This window comes from Neofelis nebulosa, chromosome 7, assembly GCF_028018385.1.
Source record: "Neofelis nebulosa isolate mNeoNeb1 chromosome 7, mNeoNeb1.pri, whole genome shotgun sequence".
NCBI classification, from domain to species: domain Eukaryota; kingdom Metazoa; phylum Chordata; class Mammalia; order Carnivora; family Felidae; genus Neofelis; species Neofelis nebulosa.
The window spans coordinates 120,041,240-120,066,616 of NC_080788.1; the positions used below are offsets into that span (position 1 = coordinate 120,041,240).

Genomic DNA, 25,377 nt, shown 5'->3' on the forward strand with positions numbered 1-25,377 from the left:
CCACAGTATCCTCGTCTATAAAACCAGGGGTAGGCTTGATGGGCCCCGCCTCGCTGTAATTTTCCACTCTGAGGCTTATGGAGAAGTCCATACAACGAATTAAATTCCTTCAAGGACTGCTGGAAGTGAACTCAATGGTCAAGGCTGAACGATTTGCTCTTTTGGTCCAGTATGGGCGGCCATAGAGCACCAGTCCTGTTTAACCGATTAATATACCTTGCCCAGACACGTGATGATCGTTTAAAACTCCGCATCTTCCCCACTTTTCCCAGAACCCAGGGATCTGGGAACGTGGGAACCCAAGGATCTCGCTTTAGCTGCAAAACCCCGCTCCTGGAGGGGAGGGGGCAGGGAGGAGGCGGGGGTGGGGGTGGGGCAGAGGTCTAGCGGTGCGCCTGCGTGGTGGGGTTGGGAGGACAGAGGTCTCGCTGCCTGCAGTTCGCGAGCTCTGAAAAGCGGGCGGTTTCCTCTCGAGCTGCGTGCTGGTGAGTGACGCGAGACGGGCCCGGCGCCTGGGCTGCTGGGTCAGCCAAGCCCGAGGCTGGGTTGGGTCTTCCGGGTGAGGGAGGATCTAGGAACCGGGGTGACTTCCACTCTTCCCCTCGGAGCTGCCACGAGGCTGGCATTATTGCCTAGGTCACTATGTAGCAGGGTTCTCGCATAGAGAGTCGTGACACCACGGCTTTTCTTAACAGGAAGCAACTTTATTCCTGCCGGCACTGCTCAGTTGGGCTCGTACCCGAAGAGCTGAGCTCCGAATGCCACCCGGTGTAATTTTTTGGATATTTTCTACTTTTTTAATCTCCCACATGTGGTGATAGATACAAACATGCTGTCTGATTAAGTGGTCTCGTGTTACAAGGTCATGAGGGTTGTGGTTACCTACGCGCATAGCCAGGTTACCTTGAGGGTTTTTTTTTTTTTTTCCTTAGGGAGGGGGGACCCTACCACAACTAGGTTAGGGAATGCTCTAGAAGAAACGGGGGCAGGTCTTTTGTTTGTTTTTGTTTGTTGTTGTTTTTTAATGTTGGGTGTAAACAACCTTAAGTTTGCACGTAATTGTGCTTAAGGTGCATCTGGGAGGTTCATTTAATAAATATTTATTGAGCACCTGCCATGTGCCAGAGGGTGAACATGAATCATTGAACAAACAGACACAAATCCCTGTCCCTTTGGCACCTGCAATCTGGGAAGCCAGTTTGAAATTTGGGCTGTAGATGCAGATATTTAGTAATGTCCATGTGAGTGGTTGGTAGTGGGAGCCAGAGAGGAAGGTGAGGCCAGTGGGAGAAGGGAAGAGCCAGGCAGGAATCTCCCAACCTGTTAGTCTTGGGCAGAGGAAGGAAGAAACCAGACGAGTCAAAGGAAAGGGAGCGACAGGCCAGCAAGAGTGGAGGAAATCCCAGAGATTTCCACCTTTTATAACAAGGCCGGGGTCTGCAGAGCCATTTGGGCAGAATAATTGAACAAGATCAGGATGGGGAAGAGTTGTTTGTTTGTTTTAAACATGTTAGGAAGCTCGTGTTATGGAAATGGTTGTGTTGTGTTTGAGTGTGGGTTCTGGTCTTTCTTTTGGGCAAGGTCTTCAACCTGTCTCTTCCTTTTCTCCATCTAGAAAAATGGGGACAGATGACAGTACCATCCTCATAGGGTTGTTGGGTAGAAGGGGTTCGAGACAATGATTATAAAAACTTTAGGGGCGCCTGGGTGGCGCAGTCGGTTAAGCGTCCGACTTCAGCCAGGTCAGGATCTCGCGGTCCATGAGTTCGAGCCCCGCGTCAGGCTCTGGGCTGATGGCTCGGAGCCTGGAGCCTGTTTCTGATTCTGTGTCTCCCTCTCTCTCTGCCCCTCCCCCGTTCATGCTCTGTCTCTCTCTGTCCCCAAAATAAATAAACGTTGAAAACAAAAAACAAAAAACTTTAGCCCCGTTCCTGGCACTTAGTAACATTCAGAGAACCTGCTGAGAGAAGGGCCTTTCCTAAGATCCCACGTGATTAGAACCAGGACGCGTCCTCTGGTCTATTTAGTTCAGTGCTCTTTTCTCATGCTAGGCTACAAGGTAGATACTCAGATAACACAGTCTTTATGAACAGCACCGAGTGAATTTTTCAGTTGACCACTGATTTGGTGTTATTTGGGGATATGACTTATCACTAATTGGGAATCCATTTAATATCATAGCAACCAAATATGGTACGATTAACATCAGTCAAAAAAGAGTTGAGTGTCCTCCCTACTCCTTCACTGGGGATGCATTTAACACCACCACCGCCTGTCCTCTCAGATCTAGAACTTGGTGTGTCATATTTTAGGATTTTATTTTTGTAACCAAATCAATTCTTTATCCTTTAAATGTGTTGTTTGTTGTGCTCTCAAGGGATATTGTGCAATTATCTTAACCTTAGTTAAATCTAGTGTTTGACAGTTGAAAAATTTCTAATTTAATAGAGGGAGAGAAATTTAATGGTGTGCTTTTCATGCTGATAAAAAGTATTTGGACACATCTACAGTGTGCATATTTTAGAGAAAGCACATATAGAAAGTAATCAGAGAAGAGGGCAAAATATGAAACTTATTTGGGAAGAATTCCTTTGATTGAAAATTATGATGCTGTTAATAACCTCTCTGGGGCAGTTATCTTTGGACCCAGCATCAAATGGAAAATTTTGCTTTTTAATTCTTCCATAATTTACACACAAGGTGATTCAGTAGAAAATTTCCTTTTAAAAATATGTTTAGCCCTACAAGACATTTTGGACTTCTTGATGTGAGGAGATAGGATGCACACAGTAACATCTTTAAAGATTCTTGCTTAAAAAAATTCAACCTGTGTCTAAATCGAATCTCTAGATCTAACTACCAGTCAAGGATAGGGAGGCGGGGGTGGGTGTGGGGTGGAAGGGTGGGGATAGAAGAATGAGGTAAATGACACCCTGAAGAAGCAAGCAATCAAAGGACATTCCATAGACAAAGGAATTTAGCAACAAATGTTTCTTCAACAGTCAATGGCATGAAATAAAATCTGTAAAATGGGGATAATAATACTTAATAGAAGATTAGGAGATACAGTGCCAACACCAGAACTTCATTTTGCTTCTTTCATTAGCTCAAATTGTAAACCCAGAATAAGCTGATCCTTTACTTCTTTGGCTATTTTGTATTTCAGAATTTCCTATAAGGTGAGAATTTAAAAATGCTTTTAATGTTTTACTTTTTTTTTTTTTTTTTTAAGTTTTCTTTCTTTCTTTTTTTTTTAATCCCTCCACGCAACCTGGAGCTCAAACTCACATCTCCAGGGTCAAGAGTTACATGCTCTTCTGACTGAGCCAGCTACCACTGATGTTTTGCTTTTGTATAAATAAAACTATTAAAGTAATTTCCATTTTGACCAATGAATAAAAGAATTGTTGAACATTTGGTTACATCTCAAACAGCTAGTGTTTTTGTTTTGCTACTAGATTAACTTCTAGCTCTGGAGGAATATATCATGTTTTCTTTTAATCAAGTCACAGTAGGAGGCTTAATCAGGACGGTATAAAAATGAATGTGCCCGAATTATGAAGCCAAAAACATTCGTCTTCCTCAGCCTTTTGAACTTGTTCCTATTAGTCAAAAATTGTGATTAGATTTAGTCTTTCTTTGCATATTTGCTTTACGAGGCCAACTCTGGCAGGAGACTACATCTTTTCTGGATCCCAAAGATGGTTTTTTCCTTTCCTTGTTCGGAATCATAAGTGTGCTTTCTTTTTTTTTAATTGTTGACTATTTTAAAACTTTGTGATTTAAAAACTTTTCTGTTTATAGGAGTTGCTCTATACAGAAGTCTTGTGAGACCACTGTGCAGCAAGGTGATGATTATACAAAGAGTGGTATTGAATTCCCGACCTGGTATGTATTTGTATCAAAGACCTGGTCTTTGATAATTATTGGTGAAAATGAAGGAACAAAAAGTAATAGTTAATGTGGTAAATTAAGGTAGGAAGATATTAACCCTAGTAGAGATATTGGAAGAAACTCTTTAAATAATATAATATTCAATTTTTTAAGTGATCGCTTATCAAGGCTATCTGTTGAAGAAAAAAGATATTTTAGAATTATTATACTTAAAATGCTATATTACCCAGGGCACCTGGGTGACTCATTTGGTTAAGCATCTTGACTCTTGATTTTGGCTCAAGTCATGATTTCACGGTCATGAGATCGAGCCCTGTATTGGGGTCTGTGCTGACAGTGTAGAGCCTGCTTGGGATTCTCTGTCTGTCTCTCTCTCTCCCTCTCCCTCCTCTTTCTCTGCCCCCACTTGGACTCTCTCTTTCTCAAAATAAATAAATAAACTTAAAAAATATTATAGTACAAATATATATGGCTTTTGTTTTTTATTTATAGTATGTATGTATTGTTGATTCTTAAAATTTGTCTTTCTGTTCTATGTGAAAAACACTGACCTATGTCTGTGCTGACATCTAACCTGAATCATAGAAACTTAGGTATGAAAATAACCTGAGAGGTTTGGGCCCATGTTGCTTTGGTTTTACTGTTTACTTACTGTGTGGCTTAGAAAAATCACTTACCTATTCTTCCCCCAGCCCCTTACCTTTTCTGACTTCCATTTTAGAAAAGTGAGATGTTAGATTAAAGTGTTTATTCTTTTTCCACCTTAGACATTTGATGACTCAATCAGTAGGAAGTTTGCTTATGTTAACATAACTGAGTAAGAATACACTTTGATGACATTTTCTGCTTATAAATTTTTCTTTCTATATTTCAAATTTTCTAATTTCCTAATTTTCAAGACTTTATTTTAAAGTAGGCTCCACACCCAACCTGGGGCTTGAACTCACAACCCTGAGGTCAAGAATCACATCCTCCACCAACTGAGCCAGCCAGGCACCCCAAGGCTTTACTTTTTTAAAAAAATTACATTCATCCTCATGGGCCCCTCCAGCTCAAGCCCATCTCCGCCTGTGGTGTTGCTTTCGTAACCTTGCAGCATCCCTTGTCCACAAATGCCTGCCTATGCCTATCTGAATGCTGGTGCCCTCAGCTGGGATGCCCAGTGATAACAGCCTGCACGCAGCCCCTCCTGCAGGACTTAGCAGCAAGACAATCCCTGCCTGCCACCTGACCCTGATGGGAGATGAGAGAAGCTGGGGCTGGGGTCTCTTCTTCATCATTCAGCATATCGCATTTGGAGAGAAAGTGCATTAAAGTGAAGCTTCTGACTCTCTCCTACATAACCTATCTAAAATTGGATTTGGGAAATGGCTTTGATCAAAAAAAATTTGATGAGCAAATTGGACATTAGTCCCATTCTATGTAACACCGTCACATACAGACACGGGCCCGTATCAAACTTTCCTAAGACACTAGTACATTCGGAGTCATCTCATAAAGTTAAATTTTATTGTGGAAAAAAAAAATTATGTGGTGCCTGGGTGGCTCAGTCGGTTGATTGTCCTACTCTGGATTTTAGCTCAGGTCATGATTCTAGGGTCATGGGGTCGAGCCCAGAGTCAGGCTCAGTGCTGAGTGTGGAGCTGCTTGGGATTATCCTTCTCTCTCCCTCTGCTCCATTTGCACACGCTCTCTCTCTCTCAAAAAAAAAAAGAGAGGGCATCTGGTGGCCCAGTCAGTTAAGCATCCAACTCTTGATTTTTGCTCAGGTCATGATCTCACATATTGTGAGTTTGAGCCCTGTGTCAGGCTCTATGCTGGCATCATGGGGCCTGCTTGGGATTTTCTCTCTGTCTCCATCTCTGCCCCTTCCCCACTCGTACTTTTTCTCTGTAAAAAAATTTTAAAAATTACATTCCAGTTTCCATTTCTTCTTAAGATGAGGAAGAAATGTTTACTTAACTATTTATTTTGGCTGATGTGTTTCTGTTATGTTGTAAAATTTGATTTTCATAATTAAAAAAGATGGCTGTGAGTTTTTACTTTTTGAAATCTTACAATTTTACAACAGATGAGGTGATTTACCTGTAATAATCTTTAAAAAGGAATTTTGAAGTTGATGGCAATATTTTATAGGAACTTCTTGGAGAAGATAAAGAGCAACTGAAACTATTTGAAGAATTTATGCTGAGTTACAGAGAAATTACAGAACAATATAGATTTATTCATGTCTGTATTAAAAGGGAGTTCTCTGAATCCTAGAGTTACCTTTTAAAGAATAATAAATACACTTTGGCTCACATCATGATCTCATGGCTTGTGAGTCTGAGCCCTGCATCTGGCTCTCTGCTGTGAGTGCAGAGCCTGGAGCCTGCTTTGGATTCTGTCTCCCTCTCTGTCCCTCCCCTACTCACGCTCTGTCTGTCTGTTTCTCTCTCTCAAAAATAAATAAACAGTAAAAAAAAAAAAAAACACAAGGACATACATTTAAAAAAAGAGAAATAATTACATAAGAAAGTGACTTTTTGATTTTATATTTTCCTTAATATTTTAGGAAAAAATGGTAATCCAGTGGCAGAAAATTTCCGAATAGAAGAAGTAAATTTACCAAATAATATCAATGAAGGACAAGTACAAGTGAGAACTCTTTATCTTTCTGTGGATCCTTACATGGTAAGAATCAGGATTTTGTGACTTGGTGAAGATTAATTGTATTTTCCTGTTTTTTATGTTGCATCTGAATTTCATTGTGCAATCCTCATGATTAATAAATATTTGAGCAATTATATCTTGAAGCTTGGGAATTACAGGTTGCCTTTGTTTTTATTCACTTGTGTTGTGAGGGAATGTTGTAGAAGAACTGTTTTCATCATAGTAGTACATGTTAATCCGATTCTTTCAAATGTCCAGATCACTTCCCGGTTGTAAATAACATAGTGAATTAGGCTTGGAAGTTCTCTCAGATTGATCTAGTTTACAAGGCAGGCTCTGTATACGACCTTTATTCTAGTTGGTTTCTTTTTGAAGGAACAGACTCACTTATGCTATTTTTAGATAAAGAAGATTTATTGAAAGATATTGTGAAGGACTACAGTTGAGAAGCCCTTAGGCACATGGACTTCGTCTCTATAAAGACAGATAGATTTGGGGGCACCTGGGTGGCTCAGTTGGTTAAGCGACCAGCTCTTGATTGTGGCTCAGGTCATGATCTCATGGTCGTGAGTTTGAGCCCCACATCTGGTTCCGCGTGGAGTTTGCTTGGGATTCTCTTCCTCTCCCTTTCTCTGTGCCCCTCCCCTGCTTGTGCATGTGCTCGTGCTCCCCCCCACCCTCCACGCCTCTCAAAATAAGTAAATAAACATTAAAAAAAGAGAGATAGTTTTTTCTTCTTTTCCTGTATGAATGCTTTTTATGTTATTTGCCTGCCTGATTCAAACCTCTAGTACATTGTTATATAGAAGCGGTGAGAGTGAACATCTTTGTCCTGTTCTTGATCTTAGGGGGAAAGCATTCAATCTTTTGCCATTAAATATGTGGGATGTAGATGCCCTTTGTCAGGTTGAGGAGATTTCCTCTTATTCCTGGTTTGGTTTCTGATTTGTTGAGTATATTTATCATAAAGAGGTGTTGGGGTTTTTTTTTATTGTGATAAAATAGATCTAACAGTATGCCATTTTAACCATTTTTAAGTGTATAATTCAGTGGCATTAAGAGCATTCAGTGTTGTGCAGCTGTTACACACTTTCCATATCCAGTACTTTTTCATCATCCTAAACAGAAACTCTGCCCTTTAAATAATAAAATCCCCATTATTCCCTCCCCCCAGAAGCGGTTTTAGATTTTGTCATGTGCATTTTCTGCTTCTATTGAGATGATCATGTGGTTTTTGTTTTTTAATCTATTTATGGTTTGTTATATTAATTAATTTTCAGATGTTAAATCCGTCTTGCATTCTTGGTCCTGGTGTGTTTCCTTTGATACGTTGTTGGATTTAGTTTGCTACTATTTTCTTGAGGTTTTTTGCATCCATAAAGCTGTGAGACTATATTCATGGTCTATTGCTTCCTTGTGATGTGTTTGCCTGATTTTGGTATCAGGGTACTCTGGGCCTCAGAACAGGTTGGGAAATGTTCCCTCCTCTTCTGTTTTTGGAAGAGTTTGTGAAGAATTGGTATTCTTCTTTCAAAGATTGGTAGAATTCACCAGTAAAGCTATCTGGCCTGGGTTTTTCTTTTTGGAGAGTTTTTAAATGACTAATTCAATGTCTTTATTTGTTGTAGGTCTACTAGACTTTTCTATTCCTTTTTGAGTTGGCTTTTGTAGTTTGTGTTTTTCTGGGAATTTGCCCATTTCATCTAAGTTGTGTAATCTATTGCCATCGGTTCTTAGTATTTCCTTGTAATCCTTTTTTATTTCTGAAAGATAGGTAGTAATGCCCTTTCTTTTATTCCTGATTTTAGTAATTTAAGTCTTGTTTATTTTTCTCTTGGTCAGTTTAGCTAAAACTATGTCAATTTTGTTAATTTTTCGAAGGACCAACTTTTGGTTTTGTTGATTTTCTGTATTGTTTTCCTGTTGTCTATTTCATTAATTTCTGTTCTTTGTACTAGTTTTACAGCTTCCTTTGAGTCTTTATTTATGCAAAATAAAAAGTTAAAAGAAAATCAGGATAGCTTATTCAATCCAACTGGGTTGGATCAGTTAGTTGACTATGTACTTTGGGGCAAAAATTACATTCTTAGCTCAACCCCTACACCAGAATAAATTCCAACAGATAATAAAAAAAAAATTTTAAGTGAAACTATAAAAATTTTTAGAAAAAACATGGGTAAACAATTGAATGATGTTGGGGAAAGACTTTGTAAGAATGACAGCAAACCCAGCTAATACGAAAGAACATGACTGATAAATAGACCTATTTTTAAAAACATTGTATTTTGTAAAACACAATAAAACAGGATGTACAAAATCAAAAGATCAATGGCAAACTTAGACAAATTTGCAATAGAAATAAAAGATAATAATGGCTGATATGCAGAAAGTTTGTCTATATTAGCCTGTGAACAGTTGGGCAAAGAGACAAATAAGCAATTTAGAATCTCTTTATATATTACTGTTCTTGTACATATGCTTGCTTCCTGCTTTTGGCTTTTCGAGTGCCCTGGTAGGGCACAGAGAAAATCCTGGCTGACCTCTTCTCAGGCTTCATTTACAGTGGAGACCCAATTGGCAATACCAATTTTCTGCCAGGATAGTTGTAGCCTTGGGAAGGCTCCTCTTCCCTCTGATCCAGGAGTGTAATTTCAGGCTCTGTCTTCAAGTAACACCAGTCATAGTTGATTATGCTTACCACGGAAAACAGTTTGACGACTTCATTCAAAATTCTTCCCAGGGTAGCAAGAAATTTTTCTTTATGGGCTAGGGGAATGAAGTGGTGACTGGTCTAGAACATTCTAAAGAGACAAAAGACAAATAGATACCGAGGGATAAATTAGGGCATTGATTTCCCATAGATCTAAAGATGCTCCACCTTTCAGTGGAAGCCAAGACAAGCTCAGTCAGGCTATCAGCCTCAATACTCTAGACTGTGCTGAGCAGATCACATGAGGAGAATAATTACCCCAAATTCAGGAGAAAAATGGCAGTGCACTATTTAGTATTCAGAATCAATTCTTGATGATGATTGGTGTGGAGTTAAGACTTCAACACTTCAATGTATAAATAAGACATAGCTCAGGGCATCTAAGGATTACATATGCCCTGATGAACAAAATGTAAAGCCTATCATTTAAGCCCAGGATAATAAATACAAAGTAAATTAAGAGAACACAGTTTACCAAAATAAAGCCAAGGTTCAGGGGTAGAAGGGTTTTAAAAATGAAACAGAACAGTCAAAAAGGAATAGTTGAAAACAAGCAGAAAGGATGTGTTTTTCACAGAATTCTCTAAGTTGGAACAAACTTTCTGTTCAGCAGAATTCCCTCTGAGAGAACTTATAGTGAGATAAATTCATGACCCAAGGATTTTAGGGGTGGAGAGATGATGAAACAATTAAGATTATGACATGAACTGGATTCATGATCTTCACTTCTAAACACCCCAACTTCAAAATAACAACAAAAAACCTCTTTTTCCTCCAGGGGAGTATATAGCTCCTCTGTCCACTCATTTCATGCAACAAAGCACTGAGTTTTTCTTGAGACTGTCTCTTCGTTCTCTGTGTTCATTCTGTATGTCAGTCTCAGGTCCTGTGGACCTCCTTCCTAAGTACATCTCAGTTCAGTCCACTTCTCAGTAAACTTCAAGGACATGTATTCAGTCTGAGTCATCATTGTTTCTTTTTCTCCTAATGGAGTATCCTTGCAAACACTCTTCGCCCCCTTAGACTGTCTTCCACACTGCAGCCAGAAATGGTAGTTGTATAATAACAACTAATCATGTCACCTTTATGTCTAATGGCTTTCTTTTAGTCTTGAGATAAAGACTAACATTTTGGGCATGGTCTAAGATGCTACATAGTCTGGTCGCTGTTTGCCTGCCCAGCCTTACTATACCCTACTTTACTTCTTCCTCTTGGATGCTGGCCTCACTGGGCCTCTTTCTTGTGTAACACACCGGTGCCTTTTTTGCTCAAACCTTATATTGATCATGTTTTTCCTTTGCTGTATTTTTTAATGCTTTCATATCTTAGGAGCTTTCCTAATCCTGGAGAGCCAGCTCCTCCCAGCATATTTTAGAGGTAACAAACAACTTGCCTGGAACACACCAAACTGCCTCCTTCATCTAACTCACACAGGTGATTTTCCCTGCCCCAAATCACCCCAGGGCCTGGTACCAGACAACTAGGGACCACCCCTCTAAGCCAGATCCCACTGAAATTATTCAAGCTGTCTCCTCCTAAACTTACTCAAATTTCCCTACCCTGTCTTGTCCATTTCTTCCCCCTGAAACCATAATAAAGACTCTGGGCCATGCTCTCCTGTTGCTATTTTTTCTTCCTGACTAACTCTGGTGCTTCCCACTGTGGCCCTGTGTGGTATGGTGTGCTCCTCCTCTTGGGACTTGTAAGTAATAAACTCTTCTTCTTTTTTGTAATACTTGTATTTTTGTTTTTTTATTTATTTATTTTTTTGAGAGAGAGGGTGCAAATGAGTGAGGAGCAGAGAGAGAAAGAGAATCCCACAAGGGGCAGAGAGAGAAAGAGGAGGAGGGAGAGAGAGTGGGGGAAGTGGGGCTCACCCAATGCAGGGCTCGAGCTCACCCGAAGCGGGGCTCTAACTCATGAACCATGAGATCATGACCTGAGCATCGTGACCGAAGTCAGATGCTTAACCAACTGAGCCACCCAGGCACTTTAAACTCTTCTTTCAAGGTGGGTGTCTCTGTGTCTGTTGTTCTTCCATACCTGACTACAACAAAATCCTGAGTACAATTAAAACAAGCCTTTATACGTGTTGTCCCTCTGTCTCCCTCCCGCTCCTTTCCTGTTACCTGCCCAATCCCTATTACTCTCTTAAAGCCTGCATTAAAAAGATTTGCTTTGATAAGTCGCCTTCCACCCTCAGACTCGTCTTCTCTGTTATATTTTCTCAAAAATGTACCTTGATCTTCAGCATTTCTTCCGGTTGTAATGAAGAACGATCTGTGTAGTTCTTAGATGTCTGTCTTCCCTAATAAAAAGTAAACTTATGAAGACAGAGGTCTTATTTGTCACTGTATTTCTAGTGACTGGCATGGCGTTTATTAAGTATTAATTAAAGGAAGGAGAGAAGAAAATAATTTTGGTTCCTTTTACTAGACATTGTTCTTAAAAAAAAAAAAAAGAACGTATCCAAATTCATAACTCATTTTAATCCCCATCTTTACACAGTATTTTCCATGGTTATATTTAATGTATATATACTATTTTTATTTTATATTTAAGTGACTTTATGTGTATTTTCATATGATAAACGAGTCCAAATATTATTTTGGTGGTTATATAACATTCGATTGTGTTGACATCATTTGCTTACCTATAGAGAATTACTGTTTGTACTTTCTCTGTTAGCCTTATTTAAGAGTCAGGTCCTTGGTCCGGCAGTATTCAGTGGCTGCTGCACTTGCTTTCCAAGAATACTTGGAGGGGCACACTAGCAGAAGTGTAGTTAGTATATTCTCATAGAAGCTTCTCCCTCAATTCCCTGTTTGGTCATTTACCCTGGTGAACTGAACCCACATAGTCAAGTAGCCTTCTATCTTTTCTATCTCCTGGACCACACTGTAGGCCTCTATGTCTTGGCTTTCATAAGTGGGCAAGAGTGAGCCACAGAGAGGAAGAGAGCCTTGATTACTTCCCAGAGAAATCTTTAGCTCTAGTCCCATGGAAGGGTGTGGTGCCACTGTGACATTTTGCCTTTGTAGTAGAAGGAGAACATCCACCCAAAGTTATAGGGTATGATGTAGGGCTTGGCCTGAAGCTGTGATGAACAACTGTGTAAAAAATTGTTTCATTTCTTTTGGGTTATTTCCATTGGGGAAGCAGAATTGCTAGGCCAAAATAAATGAATAATATTACAGTCTATATGTTGGTAGTTTGCTTTCTATAAAAATTGGACAGTTTTATAATAGCAACATGTTAAGTGTAGCTAATGTGCCACAATCCATTGAAACCATTGACACATTATTTTTGCTAGCATAATGTAATATTAAATTTGTTTAAACATTTTAACAGCTTTGTTGGAATATTATCACATATCCTACAATTTATACATTTAAACTATACAATTCAGGGGTGCCTGGCTGGCTCAGTTGGAAGAGCATGTGACTCTTTTTTTTTTTTTTTAATGTTTGAGAGAGAGAGTGAGTGTGTGTGTGCACGTACACACTCACGAGTGGGGGAGGGGCAGAAAGAGAGGGAGACAGAGGATCTTAAGTGGGCTCTGTGCTGACAGAGGCTCTGGACACTTAACCGACTGAGCCACACAGGTGCCCCAAAAAGAGCATATAACTCCCGATCTCAGGGCCATGAGTTTGAGCCCCAGTTTGGATGTAGAGATTACTAAATAAATACATTTTCAAAAAATAAAGTGTACAATTCACCAGTTTTTAGTCTGTTTACAAAGTTGTTTAACCATTACCACAATCTGATATTAGACCATACTTAAAGTCCTTTCTAATTGTACTTATTTTTTAAATTTACTTTAAAAAATTTTGGGGGCGGGGACACCTGGGTGGCTCAGTTGGTTAAGCGTCCAACTTCATCTCAGGTCATGATCTCGTGGTCAGTGAGTTCAAGCCCTGCATCGGGCTGTACTGACAACTTGGAGCCTGGAGCCTGCTTTGGATTCTGTGCCTCTGTCTCTCTCTGCCCCTCCCCCACTCACACTCTGTCTCTCAAAAATGAATAATCGTTAAAAAAAATTAAAAATAATAAAATAAATTTTGATGTTTCTTTCTTTTTTGAGAGAGAGAGAGAGAGTGCAAGCAGGGGAAGGACAGAGAGAAAGAGAGAGAGAGAGAGAGAGAGAGAGAGAGAGGCAGAATCTGAAGCAGGCTCCAGGCTTTGAGCTGTCAGCACAGAGCCTGATGTGGGGCTCAAACCCATGGACTGCAAGATCATGACCTGAGCTAAAGTCAGATTCTTAATGGACTAAGCCACCCAGGCACCCCTCTAATTATACTTCTTTACTTGTTAGAGAGGGGATACATTTTTTTTTTAAAGATAAAGAATAACTGAAAAGAAGATAGAAATTAAGATAAATTTAATTTAACACTTTACTTAACATTACTGACTATATACCTTTCTTTTAGTCACCCGATAAATTAACAAACTGGCCAGTATTATCAGGCAGAATTATCCTCATCAACATTTTCTTTTTTTAGCGTTGCAGAATGAATGAAGACACTGGCAGTGATTATATAACACCTTGGCAGCTGTCTCAAGTGGTTGATGGTGGAGGTATTGGGATTGTAGAAGAAAGCAAACACGTACATTTTACTAAAGGCGATTTTGTGACTTCTTTCTATTGGCCCTGGCAAACCAAGGTTATTCTGAATGGAAGCAGCCTTGAGAAGGTGATGTATAATATACAGTACAGTAAAACCTTGGTTTGCGAGCATAATTCGTTCCAGAAACAGGCTTGTAATCCATAGCACTCGTATATCAAAGGGAATTTCAAGAATCGTTGGCTTAGTTGTGATCGTGTGACATTTGACATCATGTAGTACTCCTGTTGCAAGACATCACTCATTTATCAAGTCAAATAAAATTTTTTAGAAATGTTTACTTGTCTTGCGGAACACTCGCAGAACAAGTTACTCACAATCCAAGGTTCTACTATCTGGGTCTTCCCCTCCCTATAAATCATTGTGCATTTGGCATTCAGTTCAGTGGGTTATCAGGGAAAAAAAATAAAAGCATACATTTTCTTTTAGATGGCTGCTAAAATGTGGAAAACCTTTGTTTCTTTTCCACTGTTGGCCGTAACTATATGACAGTTCTTAGATTATTAGTGAATAGTGTTGTTTTTCATATTTAATTTATTTCTTGAATTTTACATATATAAAATAAAACCTGAATTGTAAGCATCAAAAAATAATTTATACCAAGGGAGCCAGAAGTTCTCTTATAGTTGTATGCTTTAAAGTTTCCTATGAAATTGCCATTTGACTTAAACTCATTTGGTTTGTGCTTAAAATTCCATTTTGTATCAAAAGTCCTGAGTTCAGTGTCTGGTGTTAGTTGAATTATGTGAAATTACCAATACTTGTCTGTATTGACCTATAAAACCTGGCAGCTTCATGTAATGCAACCCAATTTATGTCATCAGGGAAGTTATTTTATGTCTCTGAACCTTAGTTTCCTCATGTGCAAGATGAAAATAGTAGCTCTTTCACAACTGAATGTGGAAATTAAATGCTATGATAAATATGACTAACGCTTTCTAAAAAGCTTTATAAAATTTTAGTATTTTTTATTATTAGAAATTCTTTTTTTTTTTTTTTTTTTAAGTTTATTTATTTTGAGAGAGAGCGAGAGGGTGCGAGGGGGGTGAGGAGAGAGATCTCATGAACCATGCATGAGATCATGACCTGAACTGAAATCAAGACTTGAATACCTAGCCATCTGAGCCACCTGGGCAGCCCTGTTATTATGAATTCTTATAATCAGTTAAAGGTGACTGTTAAAATACAAACGATATATGGGAGATGTTATACAATAATTTTCAACTTAATGATACCAGTAAAATATATTTAACAAGAAACTTCTTAGCAGGAAGAAATATTCAGCAGGTTCTGGTTTTTCCCTGTCATTTTGCTATGGAGGGAAATGGGGCAGCTGGGGAGAGCTTCAAAATGCTTTCGGCACAGTTATTAGAAATGAAAAGGAATTCAGAAGGGATGGAGAAAGGATATTTGCTAAACATAAACCTGTCTCCCAAAGTTTCTATATTGGATTTACTAATAAATATTACCTACATGATATATTTTTGTGTACTGTAGACCTAAGTATTGTTGACTTTAATACCTTGATTGCCTTTATGTACACACTAGATCTGACAGCCATTTAAGACTGCTGAATACAAACTGCCATTTTGTTTATGGCAGTTTAACTACAAATCAAGTTAATGTGGTGAATCTTCTTTCTTTGAAAAAACTTCTTTACGTGTTTTTGAGAGAGTGAGCAAGAGAATCCCAAGCAGGATCCGCACTGGCAACCCAGAGCCCAAAGCAGGGGCTCTATCTCACGAGCCATGAGATCATGATGTAAGCTGAAATCAAGAGCCAGATGCCCAACTGACTGAGCCACCCAGGCCCCTTGGAATTGCTCAGAGGTTTTAAAACCTTCCTACTTTGCCTAGTGTTTTCCCCTTAAGTGTTTCTTTCTTTTTTTAAATATACTTGGCGGCATTGATAAGAAAGAATGATGTCTTTCATGTAGAATTCTTTAAAGTTTTTGTTTTTTACTATAAAGAGAAGTAATACTTATTTGTTTTTTACTTTGTACAAGTAAATTATAGAATTTTCACTAGACTGAAGAACGGTTCACTGTTCTAGAAACCATATCAGGTTGTTTATTAAAATCTGCTTGGAATGCCATTACAAAATACCATAGACTGGGGCCTTAAATGACAGAAATTTATTTTCTCACAGTCTGAGATCTAGGTGATGGAAAATTTGGTTTGTAGTGAAGTCTTTCTTCCTGACTTGTAGTTGGCTGCCTTTTTGCTGTGTCCTCACAGGGCATTAGCCTTTCTTCTGTGTACGTGTGGAGAAAGACCTCTGGTGTCTCTTCCTTTTCTCCTAAGGATGCAAGTTCTGTTGGATTAGGGCCCCTCCCTGATGACCTCATTTAACCATGATTATCTCCTTAAAGGCCCTGTGTACAAATATAGTTATATTAAGGGGTAGGTCTCAACATCAGAATCTGGGGGAACACAGCTCAATCCATAACAGGTTTTTCTCTGCCTTGTTGATTTAAAATAGGAATTTCTAGCATTATTTTCTAAAGTTAGATATTTTATTTTAGGTAGACCCACAACTTGTGAATGGACACCTTTCATACTTTCTTGGAGCTATAGGTATGCCTGGTTTGACTTCCTTGATTGGGATACAGGAGAAAGGTCATATAACTGCTGGATCTAATCAGACAATGGTTGTTAGTGGGGCTGCTGGTGCTTGTGGATCCTTGGCTGGGCAGGTAAACTTTCTGAGAACTATTTGATTTTCTAAAAACTTGAATTTCTGGATACATGTATATAATTTAAAATATAAAATGGAACAAATGTATAATATATATTTTATATATTTCTAGGAATGATGTTATTACCTGCTTAGACTCTCTTCATAACGATATGGAAAATGTAGATTTTTGTATCTTGTTCTCTGTTAACCAGAAATAGACATGGTAAATGCTAGAGCATTGCTCTAATCAATATAAGGAAGAAACCCATAGAGTACCTATCTGGAATTCCATGACATGAATTAAAAGACAAACTCATATTTTTAAAAGGAATCTTCAAATAAGAGAGCACTTGGTTCTAGAAATACAGTAAAGATTATAATAGAATTTTAAAGTATATTGTTTTATGACTAACAGTCTTTATTGAAACAAAATATTTTATCATAGGCCTGAGAAATCTTGAATTGCAAGTTAGTGATGTTTTGAGTCTACTTCTTTTATGAAATCAGCTTTAAATTGTGAGATTTTAACATTCAGACTAAGTCTAATTTTAGTCAATCTTAATTTGTTTTTTAGCAGTGGCATTATATCTGGTCTTAATTCTTTTGGTTTCAAATTACTTTTAGCCAAAGTCCTGTAATCTAACCTAAACTGTGATGAACACTCTCATATACTTGTGATATCTTGTATACTCACATTTTTACACTTAAATGTAGCAACGGAAAGTTGTTTACTTTTTTAAAATCTCCCCCCTAGATTGGCCATTTGATGGGCTGTTCCAGAGTGGTGGGAATTTGTGGAACACAGGAGAAGTGCCACCTTCTGACCTCAGAACTGGGCTTTGATGCTGCAATTAATTATAAAAAGGGGAATGTGGCAGAACAGCTCCGTGAATTTTGTCCAGCTGGAGTGGATGTTTACTTTGACAATGTTGGTGGTGACATCAGTGATACAGTGATAAGTCAGGTTGTTTGCCAATTTGTTACAAATTTGAATGCTACATTTTATTTGCTGTGCTTTTTACCTGATACCGAAAAAAACCTATAGAATTGTAGGGTTTATTGTGAGAAATAATGTTAATGATCAGTATTGTAATTTAGTGATGCAGAAGAGCTTGCTGACAACTACTTCCGTTTGCTTGCAGATTTGCATATGAGCATCAATTTCAGTTCTTTGATAGCAGTATTGTATTTTCACCTGCAATTTATTTTTATCAAAAATTACAGTTGTAGGGAGGTGTGCCTAGCTGGCTTGGTTGGTCGGGCGTGGGATTCTTGATTTTGGGATTGTGAGTTCTAGCCCCACGTTGGGTGTTAGAGATTACTTAAAGATAAAATCTTAAAAAAAAATTACAGTTGTATTGTTCCAGTGGTGAAGTTTTGACCCTAATTCCTTATCAACTAACTCACTCACAGCCATGGCCTCTGACTTTGGGTAGGGAAATGATTTTCATAGATTATAGTTATTTACATTTTTTTTTAAATTTCTTTTTTTTAACGTTTTTTTATTTTTGAGACAGAGGGAGACAGAGCATGAACGGGGGAGGGTCAGAGAGAGGGAGACACAGAATCTGAAGCAGGCTCCAGGCTCTGAGCTGTCAGCACAGGGCCCGACGCGGGGCTCGAACTCACGGACCGCGAGATCATGACTTGAGCCGAAGTCGGCCACTCAACCGACTGAGCCACCCAGGCGCCCCAGTTATTTACATATTTTTATTGACAATGTTATAAAATATCAACATTAGCTATTAACACGGCATTGTCCTTTACTATGTACACACACACACACACACACACACACACACACACATATTGCAGTTGAGGTTAAATTATTTAAAAATTCTCTTAACATTTATTCATTTTTGAGAGTGAGAGAGACAGAGCAAGAATTGGGGAGGGGCAGAGAGAGTGGGAGACACAGAATCAGAAGCAGGCTCCAGGCTCTGAGCTCTCAGTACAGAGCATGACGTGGGGCTCGAACTCACAGACCGCGAGATCATGACCGGAGCTGAAGTTGGACGCTTAACCCACTGAGCCAGGCACCCAAAGGTTAAATTATTTAAATGCAAGGAAATACTTTACTGCTGCTACTAACAGTAGCAACAACAATGATGATACCAGTGTAATTCTTTTGTGCATTACCAAACTCTCAATTACCTCTGTTCCTTTGGAAGGGACTTGTTTCCTGGCTAATTAAAACTCTTAAATACATATAAGGAGTAAATCTTCAAAGCAAAATCAATTAATTGGCACCAAAGGATTAAATTACAGTAGTCAAGGAGGCTTTTGCTGAGGCAGCCATAAAATCAGTAGACATAGGAAAGGCATGTATCTTAGGGTATAATCATCAATTTTTCCTGAACAGATGAATCAGAACAGCCATATCATCCTGTGTGGTCAGATTTCTCAGTACAACAAAGATGTGCCTTATCCTCCTCCACTACCCCCTGCTGTAGAAGCAATCCAAAAAGAAAGAAACATCACAAGGTATGGACCACCCTTTTCCCCTTACTACCAGATTCATGAGTTTAAAGATCATAGATGTATATGAAATGGTAGTGTTTTTCATATATAATTCTTCCTTATTAAGTAAAACTTGAAAATGGACATTTTTTTCAGTATTTAGGTTTTTGTTAACCAGAGCCCTGGCAAAAACTTTTTTTTTTTTCCACATTTATTTTTGAGAGACAGAGACAGAACATGAGCAGGGGAGGGGTAGACAAAGAGGGAGACACAGAATCAGAAGCAGGCTCCAAGCTCCGAGCTGTCGGTACAGAGCCCTTCACGGGGCTCAAACCCACAGACTGCAAAATCATGACCTGAGCTGAAGTCGGACGTTTAACTGACTGAACCACCCAGGCGCCCCCTGGCAAAAAATTTTCTAAAAAACATATCGGTTCTATCAATCTTTTGCAAGTCTTTTTTTCCCCAAGTGATAGAAACTCAACTCACATTGGCGTAAGTGCAAAGGTAATTTATTGGCTCACGTTTCTGAGCAGTCCGGTATTAGTATTGGCTGGACATAAGGTTTGCTTAGTGGCATCACCAAGTTTTTCTCTACCTTTGGGCTGTGCTTTCTTTTGGGTTGGCTCTGTTCCTTTGCAAGCTCTTCTCTTGCAGCAGATCAAGAGGATGACTGTTATCTCTAGTCTTACATGTTACCAAGTTAGTAACCCAAGCAAAAAGAGAAAGCTCTCTTCCTCTCAATTTTATCAAAGCTGATACTGGCTCCGACTGGCCTAGCTTTGGTCACAGGAGAGTGGGGAAAGGATATTACCCACAAAGTAAAATCACAGTGCTATTTACCAAACAGGGTTTTAATGCTAGCCAGACCACAAACAATAGAAGCCCGCTACACTTACACATGTAACTACACCTAAAACTGTATCTGGCCTGATTCTGTGTGATTAAGTCCTGATGTTTGAAAGACTAACAAATATTAGAGTTCTGGAATGATTTGATTCTGAGCTCTTCCGCCCTCCATAGTCTCTGATCATTATCCTTTTCTTCCCCACTACAGAGAAAGATTTCTGGTGTTAAACTATAAGGACAAATTTGAGTCTGGCATTCTACGGCTGAGTCAGTGGTTTAAAGAAGGAAAGCTAAAGGTAGAACTTGCCTCTATTCTTTTATCAATATCATTGATATTGACATAATTGATATACTTTTGTTATTTGAATTTATTATAGTGAACATATTAGCTTTGTAATAAGAATTCCTACAAAATTGCACTGAATATTGTAAATTAAGTTTACTCTCAGGTGAGTATAACTTCCTAATTGAGAAACCCTCTACTGTCAGTCGCTTTATCTAAAATTTTATTAACCTTTACTTTTCTTAGATTATAATACAAGATAAAAAGGTGGTTTTTTTTTTCAAATTTTAATATTCATTAATTTAACAAATATTTATGGAATGCTACTATGTGTTAGAAGCTGTGCTTTTTTTCTTTCTTTTCTTTTCTTTAAAGTTTATTATTTATTTTGACAGAGAGAGAGAGAGAGACAGAGAGAGAGGAGAGAGAGAGAGAGAGAGAGAAGAGAGAGGAGAGAGAGAGGGGGACAGAAGATCCAAAGCAGGGTCCATGCTGACAGCAGAGAGCCTGATGCAGGGCTCAAACTCACAAACCACGAGATAATGATCTGAGAGAAAGTTGGTAGCTTAACCAGCAGAGCCAGCTGGGTGTCCCTAGAAGCTGTGCTTCCTCAAAATCTTTTAAGCACCTCCCTGTACCCCTATCTTACCACCACTATACTTCTTTCCTGCCCTCCCTGATAGCCTGATATATTTCTTGGTTGCTGGCTGAAAATCAGGAGTTATTCATCTGGGGTCTAGAGACACTGACCTGGGATGTTCTTGAAACTTGCAAATGACGGGCAAAGTTACATGTGCATGTGCTTATGTTTATATACTTTGTTTTCTGAAAAGAGGGGATAGCTTGTGATGTTGCTAATTGAAGATTAGACAATGGGAAAAGAGGATTTTTTTAAGAAGATTTTATTTTATTTTATTTTATTATTATTTTTTTTTTAATTTTTTTTAACGTTTATTTATTTTTGAGACAGAGAGAGACAGAGCATGAACGGGGGAGGGGCAGAGAGAGAGGGAGACAGAATCTGAAGCAGGCTCCAGGCTCTGCGCTGTCAGCCCAGAGCCCGACGTGGGGCTCGAACTCACGGACCGCGAGATTGTGACCTGAGCCGAAGTCGGACGCTCAACTGACTGAGCCACGCAGGCGCCCCAAGAAGATTTTATTTTTAAAAATCTTTCAATAGGAAACTTCTGTGCTATGTCCATGAGATGAAGAATATCTATTTTTAGACAGAAAGTGCTAAATAGTATTACTGCCCTTTGCCAACATGGAGAATATTACAGTTGACCTTGAACACCTCAGGGGTTAAGGGCATTGACACCCTCCATGCAGTTGAAAATCCCCATGTGTCTTTTGACTCCCCCAAAACTACAAGTAGCCTACTATTGACCACAAGCCTTACTGATAACATAAACAGTTGACTAACACATATTTTGTATGTTATATGTAATTTATACTGTATTCTTACAATAAAGTAAGCTAAAGAAAAAATGTTATTAAGTTACAAGGAACAGAAAATACATTTACAGTACTTATTTATTGAAAAAAAAAATCTGTGTATAAATGGACCTGCACAGTTCAAACCCGTGTTGTTCAAATGGTCAACTTTAAATAGACATGATGAAGTCTAAAGAATACTATATTTGGTTATTTTGACTTACAGATTAAAGAGACTGTGGTAAATGGATTGGAAAACATGGGAGGTAAGATGAGTGTAGGTTTATTTATCATATGCATGAGCTAAGCACAAATATTCCCTTTTTTCCTTTACTTCTACTTCCCTCGTTTTTTTTTTTTTCTTTTTAAATCATTTATTTCTTTCCTGTAAACCCATCCGGCAGGTTTACTTAAATATCTTAATCAAACTCCATTAAAGTTCAGCTTAATGGTATTTAAGAAAGTATTGTTTTCACATTTCAAGTCATCAAATAAGTATTTCTTTGGTTTTGAAACAAGTTATGAAAAAAAATACAAGTATCACAAAAGTGATACCTTCTAGGTAACTTTTTCAGATTGAATCGTTCTAAGACATCATAATATTATATTAAACACATTTTCAATATTTAGGGTTTTTTTTTCCCTAACATACACAGATTTCAACATTCTTTTTTTTTTTTTTTTTCAACGTTTTTTTAAAATTTATTTTTGGGACAGAGAGAGACATAGCATGAACGGGGGAGGGGCAGAGAGAGAGGGAGACACAGAATCGGAAACAGGCTCCAGGCTCTGAGCCATCAGCCCAGAGCCCGACGCGGGGCTCGAACCCACGGACCGCGAGATTGTGACCTGGCCGAAGTCGGACGCTGAACCGACTGCGCCACCCAGGCGCCCCAACATTCTTTTGTCTGTTTAAAATGAAAGAGATTATATCAAACTTTTTTTTTTTTTTTTTTTTACCTTTTTAGGAAAAAATATTTAATACGTTTGGTCAATATGTTTACTAAACAACTTAAATTTTACTCATTTTCCTGGCATAACATGCATATTTTACTTAGTAAAACTTTATGGTTAGATTTCTATTATTTTTAATAGTAACTGAAAAATTGTGCTGGCATTTTATCCACATACTTATTTGCTTCTAGTCTTCAGATTCTATAAACAGTGAACACTGAGGTAGATACCAATTAAACATTTCTAGTTTGGGTAAAAACACATTTTTAAGATGTAAATTGAGTTAGTTTAGTGGTTTTGCCAATATTTCACTTGAGGTTCTCTTCATGAAATTTTCCTTCTATAGTTAATATTAAAATAATTGAAGAAATTATTCAAATTAATTGCATGTGTTCGACCTACTGATAAACATGTATGATAGTGACATTTAGGTTTTCATATAACCTAGTTTGTTTTCTTTCTAGTTGCATTCCAGTCCATGATGACAGGAGGTAACATCGGAAAGCAGATAGTTTGCATTTCAGAAGAAACCTCTTTGTAATATGTATAAGCATCTTCATCAAGGAAATACACAGATTTCTTTCCATTTTACTCAAAGATTTTTAAGATATTTCATAAAAAAGAATCTTAGACTATAGATAGCTTTTTTTTTATGTTGATTTTTGAGAGATAGAGACAGAGTGTGAGTGGGGAGGGGCAGAGAGAGAGGGGGACACAGAATCAACGCAGGGCTCAAACCCACAAGCCATGAGATCAGGACCTGAGGTGAAGTCGGATGCTTAACTGACTGAGCCAGCCAGGTGCCCCGAGTACAGATAGCTTTTAATTTGAATGTGATCATAGGTAATATTTTCTAGTTGGATAACATTTTTTCCTTTATCTTCAATATCATATATGTTCTCTGTATCCAACATGAGTATTTACAATAATAGACTGAAGTCAACATGACATATTTTTCTTTCCTTTACCAATATTACATATGATGTTTTGATTAGACAGTCTGAAACCCATAGAGATTTGATGTAACTCTTTAGCAGATCATACAAAATAAACAGATTTTTACAGTTAATAACTTTCACTTAAAATAGAATGCTTGAGGGGTGCCTGGGTAGCTCAGTCGATTAAGCATATGACTCTTGATTTTGGCCCAGGTCACGATCTCACGGTTCCTAAGATCTAGCCCTGTGTCAGGATCGTGTGCTGACAGCGTGGAGCCTGTTTGGGATTCTCTCTCTCCCTCTCTTTCTCTCAAATTAAAAGAAATATATATAGAATGCTTGAGAAGACACATTGTAAATATACGTTGACCTGGAAATGCTTTACATAACTCTTGAACTGTAATTTGGTGTAAGAATAGAATTGGTATGGCCTTTCCATGTGGAGATGGAAATGGCAGAGTGTGTGTAGGGGTTTTGGGGGAATCCAGAGCTTGTGGAGCAGTTTTTAGGATACAGAGCAGAGGCTTTGTGAAATAACTGAGGTCAGTTAGGTCGATGGAGACAGTAGTTTACTAGAGGATGATCTATTTGTGTTTTGCTAAATAATTTACTGTATAGTCTAAAAACTCATATACTGACGAAAGCAAGTTTGTTTTAGGTTAGCAGGCACACACTGTCACATAGTGTAAAGATTCCGAGGGCAAATAGATATAAACATCACTTGAAGTTTTAGGTGATTAGAAAGATTAAGACAACAAAGACAGTTTTAGCAAATGACAGGACTTAAAAGAAAATGACAGGACTGACTGAACAAATTAACAAACGGTTCTGAACACGAGTTTCAAGATCTATTAATGAACCTCTAAATAAGAGGGTTTGTTTCATTAATTTAATCAACCATTTGCAACAATAAAATCGAGGATATTTTTCTAAGTGTTGTGCTGGTTTATGGTCACCTGTTTACACCCTGCAATATACTTTTGTCTATAACATTTGTAGAAAGTGGATTGAAATTTTGTTAGTAATCAATCACTCCAGTTGACCTCAGTGTTCTCTTTCTTGTTTTATATACCTTTCCTGGACCGTTTCATCTCCAGAAAGGTCTGTATGTTGATAACTCCCAAATCTACACCTCTATTTCCGACCTTTTACTTGAGCTGGGGACCTCCAAGTAAAACATCCTTTTGACATCTGGGATAAACTCTGTTTATCTAAAGTGGAATTACCTTTCTCTTACATGTTTCTACTTTGTTTTTAAATCACCATAGTTTGTGCACCCAAACTACTACTCTCTCACCCGTTCAGATACCTGTTATGAAATCAAGGCTTGTGTTTAACCTTGAGAATACCCTTCTTAGAGAACTCCTTTAATTCCCACTGCCACGATCTTGAGTTCCTCGTCCTTTGGCACACAGCAAGTATTCAAAAATTAATAATTTGAAAGTCTGTCAACCCCATTAAGCTCTAACACGTGGTGGCATCCAGCCTGGAACTCAAGTGTTCTAGTCCGCGGTGTAGATATCCGAGAGCTCTTTCCATCCCAACATAGGGAACGCAGACTCTGGAGAATTCATATTACAAAAAAAGTTATACACCTGAGTCTCAATTCTTACCCCGTCCCGTATGCAATGCAGAATCTGATTCTGCAAGTTCCCTTCTCAGTCAGTGAAGCTTTGAGATCCTCTTCACTGATAAATGTTTAGGGCTCTCTTCCTCGCTTGCCTCCGTCGTAACTAGTTCTGATCTCAGCTGACAGGAAAAACTACCCCTCTGTTGCTGCAAGGAAGCAGTGACGTCACGGCTGGCACGAACTGACCCCATTTCTCGGGTTTCGTAGACCACGGGGCCCCAATGTCGGGAATGAATAGGAAGCGAGAGACTTCCTGGCGTCCGGGGGCT

General features: G+C 38.5%; 1 protein-coding gene and 1 long non-coding RNA gene across 8 annotated transcripts; one reads left to right on the top strand and one right to left on the bottom strand.

Annotated features, from left to right (window-relative positions):
- Nucleotides 1-379: 379 nt before the first annotated feature.
- Nucleotides 380-24,411, top strand: PTGR2 (prostaglandin reductase 2). Of its 7 annotated transcripts, none has more exons than XM_058739635.1 (10): nucleotides 380-485; nucleotides 3,805-3,888; nucleotides 6,449-6,567; nucleotides 13,759-13,950; nucleotides 16,406-16,576; nucleotides 17,315-17,524; nucleotides 18,923-19,044; nucleotides 20,078-20,165; nucleotides 21,813-21,852; nucleotides 23,005-24,411. In XM_058739635.1, exons 2-10 carry the CDS (start codon nucleotides 3,852-3,854, stop codon nucleotides 23,079-23,081), a joined length of 1,056 nt encoding a protein of 351 aa, XP_058595618.1. In that variant the 5' UTR covers nucleotides 380-485; nucleotides 3,805-3,851; the 3' UTR covers nucleotides 23,082-24,411. The 7 variants fall into 7 exon arrangements, with proteins under 7 accessions (XP_058595618.1, XP_058595624.1, XP_058595625.1 ...); XM_058739637.1 differs by lacking the exon at nucleotides 380-485 and adding an exon at nucleotides 527-545; XM_058739636.1 differs by lacking the exon at nucleotides 380-485 and adding an exon at nucleotides 642-770.
- On the bottom strand, nucleotides 8,811-25,202 carry LOC131517487 (uncharacterized). Its single transcript, XR_009264610.1, has 2 exons — nucleotides 25,092-25,202; nucleotides 8,811-9,347 (listed from the first exon to the last, which is right to left on the bottom strand). It is a non-coding gene; the product is annotated as an uncharacterized LOC131517487 (long non-coding RNA).
- Between the last annotated feature and the right edge of the window lie 175 nt (nucleotides 25,203-25,377).

What these genes read in the sequence shown, in the direction of transcription:
- PTGR2 (XM_058739635.1), top strand. Translation starts at nt 3,852, where the DNA reads ATGATTATACAAAGAGTGGTATTGAATTCCCGACCTG. An exon ending in GGTATTGAATTCCCGACCTG is followed by an intron (nt 3,889 to 6,448) that starts GTATGTATTTGT and finishes TTAATATTTTAG; the next exon opens with GAAAAAATGGTAATCCAGTG. An exon ending in TGGATTGGAAAACATGGGAG is followed by an intron (nt 21,853 to 23,004) that starts GTAAGATGAGTG and finishes TTTTCTTTCTAG; the next exon opens with TTGCATTCCAGTCCATGATG.